The 13,708-nt window shown below is 54.8% G+C and overlaps 1 protein-coding gene across 9 annotated transcripts in view; it reads left to right on the top strand.

Moving 5' to 3' along the window:
* Positions 1 to 4,647: 4,647 nt before the first annotated feature.
* CACNA1G (calcium voltage-gated channel subunit alpha1 G) overlaps positions 4,648 to 13,708 on the top strand; it is an 87,340-nt gene continuing 78,279 nt past the window's right edge. For all 9 annotated transcript variants that reach the window (XM_036754049.1, XM_036754043.1, XM_036754048.1 and 6 more), the window contains exons 1-3: positions 4,648 to 4,925; positions 13,106 to 13,217; positions 13,437 to 13,570. In XM_036754049.1, the coding sequence (XP_036609944.1) occupies positions 4,648 to 4,925; positions 13,106 to 13,217; positions 13,437 to 13,570 (524 nt within the window). The remainder of the gene's footprint in view (positions 4,926 to 13,105; positions 13,218 to 13,436; positions 13,571 to 13,708) is intronic.

Here is a 13,708-nt window from a genome sequence, read left to right as displayed (position 1 = left end):
TCTGGAAAGGTAGGATGGAGCCAGTCTGTGGAGGCCAAAGAATCTGGAATATATTCAGTAGAAAATGGGAAGCTATTGGAGGTTTTTGAGTGAAGCCGTGACATGATTAGAGGCATTTGGAAAATTAATCTGATTGTGCTGTGTAAGAGGGGTCAGAGAAGGGGACACTGGAAATGAGCATTGCTCATGGATGTCTAATGTGGCAATTCAGGTTCAAGTAGGAGAGATATTTAAGCAGAGGGTTCCTTCAGTTCCATCAATTCACACATTTGGGGGAGCTGCCTCCTCCAGCTCTGGCTCCACCCCCCAATTCATGTCTGCCCACCTGCCCGTGAAATACCACTCTAACTGTACTTCTAGTCAGAGCTGAGTCTACAGGGAAATCTAAGGCTTGTCATTTCCTGGGGGTGAGTATGAGAAGGCCAAGTGTCAGGAGATAATGCCCTTCACACTGATCAATAATTATGGATATTGAAGGAATGTATTTTGGAGGGAGTCCCCTGGAGCAAGAGAGAAGGGGGACAAGATGGTTCCACAGACTGAAGGCTGGGGAAGCAAGTAAGATGTCCAACTGGAGTTTACGAACCAGGCTTTTTCCTTCCAGATTTTTGTTAGGGATATTTATTAGTAGTGAGCTATGCTTACAACACGGATAGTCATGATAATGATGGGGAGGAAGAAGAGGATGGGTGGTGATTAGAAATTCCCAGAAAATTCTGCCTCTCTTGGACTTGGAACTCCTTAAAAGAAGGCAAAGATTCCTATCTGAGTTTTCCATTAGAGGTTAGAAAGTGTCTCTCCTCACTGTGTGTCCTTGAGCAAATCAGAGCCTTTCTGGGGCTCAGTTTCCTCATCTATAAAAGGAGGGATTAAGCTAAGATCTTTGAGGTTCCTTCCAGCGCTAATGTTCTATGTATGTCTTAAGACTCTAGGACTTACTCTCTTTTTGTTAAATTAGGGGTCACACCAGATGATCTTAGAACTCTCCTATTCTGTCATTCTCTTTATCTTCCTGAGCTTGGCACAGGACTCGGCACCTGGGGACTCGAGGAAGGGTTAGTAAGGCGGGAAGGGGCGGGGTGGGGGGTGAGGAAGGGATGGGCTAGGAGGGTGAATAGAATGATTTAGGTGGGGGCGAGTAATAGCTAAGTTTCCTCCAGGCCAAGGCGCCTTGCATGGCCTAGGTCGCGTCTGTACGGGATCTCCCCTTTTCTCCTCATCGTGTTCCCCACCCACCCTACCCGGTGCCCCCAAAGGTGGGCCTACCTACCCGAGGTAGCTGCTGAGAATCGGGGCTCAGGGCGAGAGAGACGACCGCTGCAGGACGGAAGGAGGGAGGCAAAGAGAGACCGAAAAAGGGATGGATGGAGAAAGGAAGGAAAGGGGCGGGGGGGGGGTGGGAGGGGAGGAAGCTAGCGACCGAAGTTACCCTCCCCCGGGCTCCGCCGCTCTAAAAGGAAAGGTGTCAGCCTCGTCTCCTAAATCAGAAATAATCATCCCCATAAAGGATGACTTCCTCCGCCCACCCCCAGCACCGGGTTGAGTTTAAGACTCTCGGGCCCTTGGAAAGCTGAGCAGCTGCTCGCTCTCTGCCTGGGAGAGGGAGAGACTGGGGATCTGCTCATTAGCATTAAGTTTAAATGAGTCTGTCCTCGTTTGCATACTTCTGTAGAGCTCGATTTCTGCGGAAGGGCAACTGGGGAGCCGACGGCGCAGACGCCCTGCCCTCAGCTCAGCTCCCTGCCCCCCCCAACCCCACCCTTTGCGGGAGCAGAAACCTTCTCCTGGGCGCGACCCTGACCAAGGGAGGGATGAGGGGTCTGTCCTTCTCTCTGTGTGGGTGGCGCTGCTCCTTACAGCGCGGAAAATAGAGTCCCAGGGGATGCCTGAGGTCATGCGCTCCATTCCTCTGCCTCCGTACAATGCCCCTTTCCCAGGCGTGGCTCGGGAGGAGGTGACCCGACTCCTCTCCGGTACCTTTCCTTCCCCGTGACGTTCAGGAAGTGCTTCCCAGTGTCTAACCCTTAATTCCCAACACGCTGCAATCGTAACGCATTTCCCTCCGTAGTCCCGACAGCTTCCTGCGGGAGGGGGCTAGAATCGAATGGGTTGTAGGGGGAGCAACTAGGTAAGAAGGCCGGGAGAGAGGAGGAAGTAAGAAATCGAAGTCGCCAAAGAAGGGGGCTTTTACTTGCCCCGCCCCCTGTCCAGGGTGCTGGGACTAGGATACCAGCTGCCGCCGGCCGCCGATTCTGGGTGCAGGGTTGATTAAAGAGGAGACCTCGTCTGAGCGCGTGGCTGAGATGGAGCGGGAGGCATTCGGACTCCCGGTTGGGAAGACCCAGCTCCATTTTGTTACCCCCGGTCCTATTTTTTCCGGGCTTCTCTCAAGGGAACTAAGAACTGTCCAATAGTGACACACTCCTCCGGCTCCTCTTTCCCATTTCCTTCTTTCGAACTGTCACCATTCTATCGAGGGAGAAACTGAGGCACTGTGCGAAGCTTTGCGGGGAGTGAGCCCCCCCCCCCCACGCTGTGGTGGAAGGATAATTCCTTAGTTACAGAAGCTAGCCTGGCCCCAGTTATCTCTAGTTTTCTCCTAGCTCCACGTACGTTCACCAATAGCAAACACCCTGAAATCCCCTGTTTCAGGGGTCGCATACCATCTTCGTACTCTCCAGGGGTCCAAGAAGGCCTCTGTCTTTATCTCCCGGGTGCTGAAGTCCTTCAGATCAGACCAGGGTTAGTTCCCCGACTCCAGGCAAACAACAACAAAAAAAGCGTCCGCTTTGTAAAGTAAGACCCTTCACCGACCGAGACAAGAAGTCCTGTCACCCTGTGTGGTCGGCGCGGTGGTACTAAGGGAGCTCAGGGACGTGATAGAATAGACGGCTCTGTAGCTGCTTCTTCCTAGGTCAGTTTAAAAGCGTGAGATTAGAGGAGGGGACACAGTGTCATGGTCAGAAGCCGATAATGAGCGGCTGGGTCTTGCCCCAGGAAGAAGGAAGAGGCAACGCCCACCTCACAGGTCCTGGCCAGGCTGTTTTTCCTTTCTCTGGCCCCCCGCAGCACCCCAAACCGCACACCCCTATCCAATTGCAAACCCCGCCCTAAAACCTGGGGACTGCCTTAGCCCCTTGATCAATCCAGGCCCCACCCCCAGCCCTTCCTCCAGCATTAGGCCCCACCTAACTGTCTTGCCTCTCCATCCTCCAGTTCGGGGTAACCAGGTCTTGGGGTTGCCACTTTAAAAAAGATCCAGGTTTTCGCGTTGGGCCCCATTGCCCTACTCATGGGCCTCCCCTTCGGAATCCCAGAGCTCCGCCTTCCACCCCCACCTCCGGGTCCCTTGGATTGATCTAACTCCTCAGTCTCCCTCCCTCATTTCTTAGGCTGCAGTTTTTTCTCTAGTCCATCTCAATTTGGGGGACCGGGAAGCCAGGGACTCGGAGCCACAGAATCCCCTAAGGGTCCAAGATCAAAGGGGCAGCAGACCCCAGGGGCAAGCCCTCTAATTCCCTAGGGGCTCCCTACAAGGGAGTCCTCGAGACCCCAGGAGCCAATAGGAAAAGGGGTTCGACCACTGTGGCACTATGATTGGCTTCTCACATTCCAGAGGGGCCGGAGGGGGGGCGGGAGGGAAAAAAGGGCGGTCCCAGGCGTCCGGGCTGGAACCGGATTCCAGCTGTGGTTCTTTCCCACCCCCCCCCCTCCCCGCCTCCTGCCCGCCTGCCTCAGCTTCCATCCAATAAGAGGGCGGCGTGAGGCCGGCGGCAGGCCTGGATTGGCTGAGAGGCTGGCTCCGGAGGGGCGGGGCCCGGGGCTTGAAGTTGGAGTGAGGGATCCAGCTGTGCTGTGCGCTGGGCTCAAAGCTTTAGCTCCAGGCTCTGGTCCGAGGAGGGAGGCAGTGGCGCCGGCAACGGCAACAGCAAAGGCAGCGGCAGCAGCGGCAGCAGCAGCAGCAGCGAAAGCTGCAGCAGCCGCATCTCCGCCCCCGGCCCTGCCCAGGACGGCCCCCTACTATCTCTCCGCCCCACCCGGACTGCTAAGCTTGTGGGGGGAGGAGAAAGGAACCTCTCTTCGCTCCCCCCTCCAAACCTCCCCCCCACCCCAGGAGAGTTCTCCTTCCCTTTCCCCCACCGACACCACAACTGGCAACCCGCCGGGGCGATGCTGACTGCTTAGACTCTGCCCTCGTTGCTCTAGGGAAGAGGGGGCACCCCCCGCCGTGGCCCCCAGCCCTAAGCCAGTCTTCCCCTGCTCTTCCACGCTCCCTAATGCTGCAGTGAGGTGGTCGCTGAGTCGGGCGCCCAGCACCTGGACGTGAAGCAAAGAAGCCTGAACAAAGTGAGGAGGAGTCGGCGGGGGGACGGGGGGGGTGGCAAGCCGAGGCCCAGGGGAAGCGGGGACCCGGCCAGGAGGGGCCCGCCGCGGGCCAGGAGCGCGACAGCGGATTCAGGGCCCCCGGCGGGCAGCATGCCCCTGGGGGCGGCGGGAATTGGGCTGAACTGGCCAGCCCGGGGGCACAGCCTCCGTCCTAGAGCCCCCCGGATGCGTCCTCCCAGGGGTCCTCCGGTTCTGTGAGGACCCCCCTGCAGGGGGTACCCCTTGCCCCGCTCCAGACCTGGGGCTCAGGCTGGCGGGAGGATGGACGAAGAGGAAGATGGAGCCAATGCCGAAGAGTTCGGGCAGCCCAAGACCTTGGTGCGGCTCAACGACCTGTCAGGAGCAGGGGGCCTGTCGGGACCCGGACCGGGACCGGGACCGGGGCCGGGGCCAGGACCAGGGCCAGGAGACAAAGACCCAGGCAGTACGGACTCGGAGCCGGAGGGATTGCCCTATCCTGCGCTCGCCCCAGTGGTTTTCTTCTACCTGAGCCAGGAGAGTCGCCCCAGGAGCTGGTGCCTTCGTCTGGTCTGTAACCCATATCCTTCGGGGGACCGCAGCGGGGAAATGGTGGGTGGGTGGGACAGGTGAGCAAGCAGGGAGGGGAACAGTTTGGAGGGGGGGGAGAGGATGAATCACAGGTGAAGGGAAGACAGGTGAGATTAGAGGGAAGAGAGAATCGGTGAAGGGAGGACTGATAGAATAAGGGGGGAGGGGAGAGTCAGGTAAGGCCAGGACACCAGAGGAGAGGCAGCCACCACCATCTCAACCCTTCTAGAGGGGTGAAAATCGGAGCTGGACTGCTAGGGAGGGGGAGACTTGGGCAGGGGGAGGGGGAGAGTGAGGAACGTGCGCCGACCGTTCCGCAGCTGGAGGCTCTCCAGATGTGGGGAGGGGTGAGGAGGATCATTGCCCTCCAGATGTGGAGAGATGCAGAAGCTATTGATTTCCCTGGCCGATAGGGGCTGGATTTGCTTTCCTAAGTTGAAAGGGGTGGGGGGGAAGAGAAAGCAGAGAAGCAGAGAATGGGGGGAGGGGAGCTGTAATCTCCTCTTCCTTTCTTGCCATCTCCCCCACTTCAAAGTTTGCTACAGGACCTGGGGTCCGTCCTCCCCACTTCGACCCTGATGCTGAGGTTTTCCTGACCAAACAGGAGCTGTATGGAGGGGGGTTTCTAAGTTCCCCCCATCTACCCCCACCCCTCACTCCCCCGCAGCGGGCTGGAGGCACAACAAGGAGATTCCGGCGGCGGCTGATGTCAGGGGCTGAGAATGAGAACAAGATGTGCGGGGTGGGGAGGGGGGCAGTTGTGCCCCCAAAGCTAGCGCTGAGCCCCTGGCGGGAACTGAGCCGATTTGGAGATCAAATCTGAGCTCCCCGAAGTTATCCGCCCTCTTTTCCTTATTTCAGGGTGTGGGGATGCTTAAATGTGAGGAGTTTGAATTGGATCTCCAACGGGAGGGTGTGTGTTTGAGGTGGGGGGGGGGGTGAGGTAGACAGTTGCGGGAACAGCTCTGTACAGAGAAGGATCGAGCTAGTCAGAGCCCTACCCACCCCACCCCCCACCCCGACTGCTTTCTTTCAATGAAAGCTTCAGTAAGGGAGAATATGACCAACCCCCTAAAAATGAGGGTTGTAGAGAGTAAGGGCATGAGTGTGGTTTTCCGTCTCTCCCCCTCCCCTCCTCAGAAGAGATTCAGGTTGGCCCTTCTCCATGTCTGGCTCGGCTGATTTGCTTAGGAAGCCCCCACCCAAAGTAGAAAAGAATCATCATCACCCCCCCTTCAATTTAATCTCCAGAGTTGGGGGGTCCCCTCCCTCTCCCAATAATTAGATTGGCTTCCCGAGAGAAACCCTGTTCCTGTTCCCCCCTCCCCCTCACCCCACCCCCCTCCCCCCTTCTCCCTCCTTGGCTGCCTTCTAGTCAGATTCAGGCACAAAGCGCTTCCCTGGAACGGGACCTGTTTTGGTGGTAGTGGTGCTGGTGCTGGTGGTGGTAGTGGTGGTTGATGTTGTCGTTGGGTTTTCTTTGGAGGGGAGGGAGAGAGACTCGTTGAGATAGGAGGTGTCTTGACTGCTTCTCTCCTGTCTTTGTTCATGCCCCAGGGGCATCTTTGGGACCTTGGAATCTGGGGTAACCTAATTCGGTCTTTCCCCCTTTTCAGATTCCTGTTACCTATTCCCAGTCCCTGGAGCTGTGAGAGAAGGGAGGGGAGGAATGTGTGCTCAGACCACCCTTCACCTCTCTGCAGTTAAGCTCCCACGGCTCCCAGAATCCTGCTCTCCCAGCTCTTCCCTTTCTTTTCTACGCAGAACTGGGAACCTGGGTTCCTGGTCTCCCTACCCCCCAGTAGGCTTTCCCCCCTTAAACTCAGATGGCACTAACATCCCCCTAAGCCACATGAACCCACAGGCACCTCACCTAGTCCGCTCCGCAGTCATGAGTACCTCCTGGGTTGTATCTTCTTTCCACTTTCCAAACCCCAGAATGAGAGAAATGGGGGGGGGGGTTATTGTGTGGAGTGATACACTGTGAGATTTAGATGACTGTTTAGATTTGGGTATTCTAAGGTCTGTGCTTTAGAATGTACACAATGCTAGGGTCTAACCCACCCCTGCCCTATGTTTCTTCCCTTCTAATAGATTAAAGAAGGGAGGTAAATGTAATCACAGTTCTTCCCAAATCCCCCCTCCACACACACACACTCCAGGGAAACAGATCTTGAGCTAAAGGAGCCAGCCCTCATAAACCATGAATAGGAAAAGGTAGCAGCTTCCTTCATCTTTGCTATAGGGGAATAGAGAGAACAAAGGATACTTTTTCCACCCCTTCCAACTTACCCCATAAATTGAGGTCTTAGGGGTTTTTGTTGAGGGGGAGAGTTGTTTCTATTTGCCCATTTTCCTTTTGTCCCCACAATACTTTTATTGTGTGTTTGCGCACAGGATCCGTGGGGGTAGGGGGGGAGGAATGCCATAGTTTACCAATCTCCACATTGGGTATCTTTGGTGTAGGGTTTGGGGGAGAGGTCAGAATGATTGGTGAGAGGAGGAGACTGTTTCAGAGAGATTTGGAGTTCTGCCTGGTCCCAAGTCTGTTTCTGGAGGGCTGGGAAAGGGGCATCTCTTGGGAAAATGGTGGCTAGTGGGTTAGTCAGGCCTGGGAGGTAAAGGGAAGTTAGGAACAATGCTGCCTGGATTCCCCCTCTCTCCTTCACACACACACACACACACACACACACACACACACACACACACACACTTGCAGCATATCCCCAGCTTAAGGTTTGAGGAAAATGTGCACTTTGCATTTGCCAGAACCTCTGAATTGAATACCCATCCTCAATATTTCTTTCCTCCTTCTCACTCTACATGTACAGAATCTCATTCAGCCCTATAGCACTCATTTATGTCTTCTACCCCACCCCCCCCCACTCTTTACTTCCCCCACTTCAGGCTAAGGAGGGAGCCAGACCCCTTCTCTGGATGTCACTCTTTACCACTCCCTCCACCCACCAAGGGCAACCCCCCAAAGAGGCCTTGTTTCCTGGAGAAGAAACCTGCCCAAGGCCCCATCTGGGATGTAGGGGGTGGGGTGAGGAAAGGCAATAAGGAAGGGTATGAGGGATGGGGCCTGGCATTATATGTGTGTGTGTGTGGGGGGGGTGTCAGAAGGCATTTCTTCCCTATTCCTTTTGAATCCCTGCCCCTCTAGGCATAGGTGCCTGTTTTCTCTTCGCTAATGTGTACTTTTCGGTTGGGTGTGTTTTCCCTCCTTGTGTTCCTCCTTCCTGACTCTCCCCCCCCCCCCAACCAAAGGAGATCCTGAGCATTCCCTCTCCTGGCTGTTATGTCACATCTGGAAGTTTGTGTAGGAGTTCCTCCAAGCTCAGAGCCCAGCACAGCTTTTTCTCATTTAGAAATCATAGGCTGGCATTTGGGATCCAGGGAGGGGGAGTGGGAGAGCAGGACTGGAGGGGGGAGTGGGGAGCCTGCCAGGAGGAGGAGGCCTGAGCGGCAGGAGCCCTAATGACTTCCAGAAGTGAGTGTGAGTGTGTGACTGTGCGTCATTGTGCGTGTCTGAGTGTGTGTCTGGTCGAAGGGGGAGGGCAGGAGACCTATGGATTTTTTTCCCCTTAGAGGGTCTTTGATTTCCTACCTTACCTGTCTCCTTCTCACCAGGGACCAGAATGTGAAGACTGAGGCTTTACAGGATGTCATATACCCCTAATCTCTGTCCTGATCCCCCCAAAAGAAACTGGGGAGTTGAGCACTTTCTGTCTTATCTCCTAATTACCATCTCTCAGTTTCAGGTCCATGGACTCTCCAGGGGATAGAGTGTGAAAAAAAAGACTTGGGGTGATGGGGAAAGGCTTGAAGGGTCTGAGAAGCTTGGGATGGAGTCCATAGAGGAGGAGGGGTAGAATAGGTCTCCTACCTCAAATATACCATACAAACTTCTTGCATTAGAGACACCCTGTCTCCCCCGCCTTCCACAGTTGGGGACTCCCCAGCTACTCTTACTCGTGGCCCCAGTTGGAGCCAGTCCTAGGATTCCCCCCTCCCCACACCCCTCCAGCTGCTCAGGCTCCAGCTCTTCACCCCACCCTGCTGGCCTCAGCCAGGATGGCGACAGACACAACCGCTCACACACAGGCACTCACACAGAAACACACACGCGCGCGCGCACACACACACGCACAGATATGCTTGCACACATACAGGCATAAACGCTCTCTCTCACACACACACATGTACATGCACGAGTATACAGTCATAGATGCTTGAATAAGATTTCTGGCCCCCTTTTCCTTCCGAAGATTCCAGTAGGCCTGCTGTCTCTCTCTCTCTCCTCTTGTGTCTCTGTATCTATGTCTCTGGGTGGAGCTAGCTGTCTTTCTTGGCGATTTTTTTTTCAGTTCGGCTAGAAATCTCTCTCCCCACACACCCACACAATGGAAAGGGTAGAAAGACACAAGCAGTGTATATGTTTGTGGTGGGGGGAAGGCATTGGCATCTGACCAAGGGGCTCTGCTAAGGCCATGGACTGCTCCAACCTTAGCCGGGTGATGACTCCCTTCCTGCCTGCCCTAAAGTCCAAAGCTTTCCAATGTGGTCGTTCCTTGCTCTTAGTGACATTGGGGAACTTTCGTGCCCATGTAATTATTGAAGTTGCCAGAACCCTGGGGGCTCTCTCCCTCTTGTGTCCCCCTCTTCTCCCCTAGTGGCTGGGCAAGGTAAGGCTATGTATGATGAGTTGGAGTACCCTGTGAGAAGGCTCTCCCAGGAAAGGAGGATGGAAACAAGGTGTTCCTCCTGCCTCTGCTTTCTTCCTCTAGATTGTGGGGGGGGGGTGCGGCTAGCCCTATGGTGTGAGGGAGAGAGCTCCTCCAGTTTCCCTTCCCCCCTCCTTTCAGAGCCACTCCAGCCGGGAGAGTCACCATAGCAACAGTGGCCACATGACTGCACAGGTCTCTCCCAGTCACTATGGCAACCAGTGTCCCCTGTTCCCTTGGTTGCCATAGGATATATCACATGGTTTCTCCCCCCTCCCCACCTGGTAACCTATGTTTCCCCTCTTCTTCCTACTTTCCCTTCCCCACTAGAGAGTGGGAGAGCAGCCTTAGGGGAAGGGGGTCACCTCAATTACCATGGCAACAAATCAACAGCAACCTAGTGACACATCCTACTATTGCTATGGCAACAAAAGGAACATCACACAGTGACATGGAGCTCTGTTCCCATGGAAATGAGCCCCACCCTGGGATGGGGGAAAGAAAGACACCCAATTGAGAGTCCAGCACTGCTGGGCTCAGTCCAGTCAGTGGTTATACTGACCTGGAGACAACCCAGAATATTCCATCTCCAATTTCCTGGTGCCTCAGTTTCTCTTCTGCTTACTTCATTGAATTTGGGGCTACTCTGGTGGGGGAGGAAGAAACAGAGAAGGGGAGAGAAGCTTTCTGAAGCTGTCTTCCGGTCAGACCTCTAGAGGCAATTTAGAAGATGTTTCCATGGTTGAATGATCTTGAATATGTCATTTCATTTCTTTGGCCTCATTTTCCTTGTCTTTCAAATGAAGAGGCTGGGTGAGGTCCCTTGGAGCTCTAATGATCTATGTTCTTTGTATGATTGAGCGAAGGGGGGGTGTTACCTCTAGTCAAGATATCAAGCCCCTGCCTCAGAGGTTTTTTTGGGGGGGAGGGAAAGGGGAGCTCCACAGAGGAGGAACAGCACTGTCCTTGCTTCTACTCAAACCTCCCCTATAAATGTTTACACCTTTGGTCATGAAAATGTGTTGTGTGTGTGTGTGTGTGTGTGTGTGTGTGTGTGTGTTAGCACTCATATGATTTTAGATTTAGAGCTCTAAGGAACCTAAGAGATCATTGATATAGATTCATGGATCTCATTAAGCTCCTTCCCTATCATCCCTCCCCAGTCATACACTAGGTTGGAGTGGGTGAGAGGTAGATAGTCTGCTTCCCATAATCACTCTCTTCTTTAAGAGTCTGGTGCCCCACATTGTTTCTGGTTGTTTCCTAAAAGGTGAGACTCTCCTGCCTCAAGCTGGAGACAAGTAAGCTATCCAATTACCTGGGTCTGGAAGCACTCTCCTACCTGCCTATCAGTTTCGGGGGGTTGGTTGGAAGAAACTCTTTTGATGGTCTTACTTCCCATCCATCCCACCCCCATTCCAGCCTGGGAAACACAATTATTTCCTCATCACCAATGTAAGGAGGAGGGGGGAAACCTTGAGATAGGAGACCACTTCTGGTCTCCAGTGGGTGTGTGAAGGAGGAATTTATTCATTCAGCAAATCATGGGTACTTATTCTAACTTATTCTGCACTAGGCAGGTGGGGATGGGAGTGGGGAAGAATAAGACAGGATCCCTGCCCTCTAGCAGTTTAAAATCTAGTAGGGAAAATGAGACAGGAACACATATAATTATACTACAGGCAGAGTATGGCCAATGTTGTAAGAGAAGCATGAGCAAAGTGCTATGGGAGTCATCCTGCCAAGCTGTGTGTGTGTTATCTGCTCCATCCGGCTTCTCTTCCAAACAGAGCCACCCACCCACTCTCATTCAGGTAAACCCTGGTTGGGCTTCCCAAGGCACTCCCACACCCTCTTTCCTAGCTTAGAAGCTTTCACTCTGAATTCTGCTTCCACCCTCACTCTCCTGGGGAAAGCCACGGGGGAGGACCACCTCCTGTGTAGGGCAGAAGAGGGGACAGTCCCAGGGAAAGAAGGGCGTGATAGTTCTTCTGGGCTCTGACCTCCTTCCCAGAAGACTCCGGGGAGAGGTTGAACAGGCGTGGGGGCGAAGGGAAGTCGGGAGCCCAGAGCTTCTAGGAAGCCTGGCAGCTCACCCCGCACCCCGCGCCTTAGCACCCCCTCCCCCGCCCCATGAACTCTGGCTGACCCCTGCTCTGGGGAGAGATCCACCAGCTTCGGCTTTACTCAAAGAAATGGTTCCATGGAAACAGAGCACTCTTTCCCGTCTTTTCCTCACTGCCTGTCCCCCCCCCTCCCGGCGCCCAACCCCTCATCTTCTGACACTTAACTATTGGCAAATCATTCTTGTTAGGGCACAGATGGGAAGGGGCATTGCAGGTGCCAGAGGTTTGGGTATCGGAGGCTGGAAGAGAGGGACGAGGACCTGCAGAGACCGGGATAGGCAGAGGGCCTGAATATGAGCTGGACCCCGAGTTTAAGGTAGGGAGGACAGTGAAATATTATCGAACGCTAGGACTAAGCTAGGAGGGGTGGTCCGCCCAGCGGAACCGCATAGCCAGATGCTGTTGCCTCCTCCACCACCGATTGTTATGCACAGCTTCGCAGTCGGGAAACCGGTTCCAGTCCTCAAAGGGCGCACTTTGCGCAGCCCCGCAAAGCGGTGGGGAGACATCTCCGACCCCGCCTCCCTGCAGGTCCATTTCGTCCCGCTTTACTCCTCCCAACCTCTACTCTCTATATCCCCCACCCCGGCCTCTTCTCTATCCTCCAAGGACAGAGACATTTCACCTTTAAAACATGGTAAAGAAGGGTCGCTGAGGTTTGGGGTCCGAATCACATTGCTTTCTGGGTTTCTGGGGGTAGTATTACTGAGCCCTGCAGAGGTGGTTCCAGACGCCTCCTCCTGCTTCATAGGACAGCCCCTCGCTCAAGCTAGCCTGGATGGCAAAGACGAGGGCTCAGCGACGTGGGAAAGACTCCCAGCTATTCCCCACCCCCCCAAGAGCCTTCCCCCAGTGACAGTCTGCCGAGCCCACGCTGGGCTTTATGTCAGGCAGGGCACAGGAGAGTATGATGGAGTGTGTGACTGTGCATATGTGTGTGGTCTGTTCTCTGCCCGTGCCTGTGGGCAGGAGTCTGTCTGGGCCTGTAACCCTGAGACTCCCCACTCCTCGGAATGGCTCCACAAGGCCAGAAGGGCCGAGGTGGGACTGGGCTGAATCTAGAATCTGGAGCGTTCAGTGAGAAGGTCTCCCCTGGCCCATTTCTCAGACCATCTGTCTAACCACACCGGGTTTTCTCCGTAGTAGGTCTGTCTTTTCCTGTCCCACATCTTTCTGCTGGGCAGCCACCGCATCTTTAGATTTTTTTCCTTCACACATATGGGCAGGAGTAGATGGATGGGTGGGTAGTAGCACAGAGAGAGGGAGTGGGGGAGTGAATACCCCATGGCCCGTTGCAACCTTGACGGCTACCCGAACCTGGTTCGAACGGGTCAGCATGCTGGTTATCCTGCTGAACTGCGTGACGCTGGGCATGTTTCAGCCGTGCGAGGACATCGCCTGCGATTCCCAGCGCTGCCGGATCTTGCAGGTGTGTTAGTGGCGGGGAGGGGGTCAGCGGTGGCGGAGGCATTGGGGAGGTCAGCTCTTAGGTTCCAAACTTCTGCTCTGGGTGCACCAGAGGCCCCCGAGGCTGCAGCGCCATCACACCCTCCGGAAGCAGGCCTTCTCCCCCCTCCCTCCCCGTGGCCTCTCCTCAGTTCTACCCCTTCCCCATTCAGAGTTGACCCCAGCCCCCTCCCACTCTCAGGCCTTTGACGACTTCATCTTCGCCTTCTTCGCTGTGGAGATGGTGGTGAAGATGGTTGCCTTGGGCATCTTTGGGAAGAAGTGTTACTTGGGAGACACCTGGAACCGGCTGGACTTTTTCATCGTCATTGCTGGGTGAGTGTCAGGAGTTCTAAAAACTCGTTGTTCTTCTGGTTCCCAGGTTCAAGGCTAATCGATGGAGTAGCTCCTCCTGTTTCCTGATACTCTCCACAGGCCTAGAGTTTGGTGTGAACTACATCCCTTGTCTCTTCC

This window comes from Trichosurus vulpecula, chromosome 4 (genome assembly GCF_011100635.1).
Source record: "Trichosurus vulpecula isolate mTriVul1 chromosome 4, mTriVul1.pri, whole genome shotgun sequence".
Classification (NCBI taxonomy): Eukaryota; Metazoa; Chordata; class Mammalia; order Diprotodontia; family Phalangeridae; genus Trichosurus; species Trichosurus vulpecula.
The sequence above is the reverse complement of the archived record's forward strand: the minus strand, read 5'-3'. Positions and strand labels throughout refer to the sequence as shown.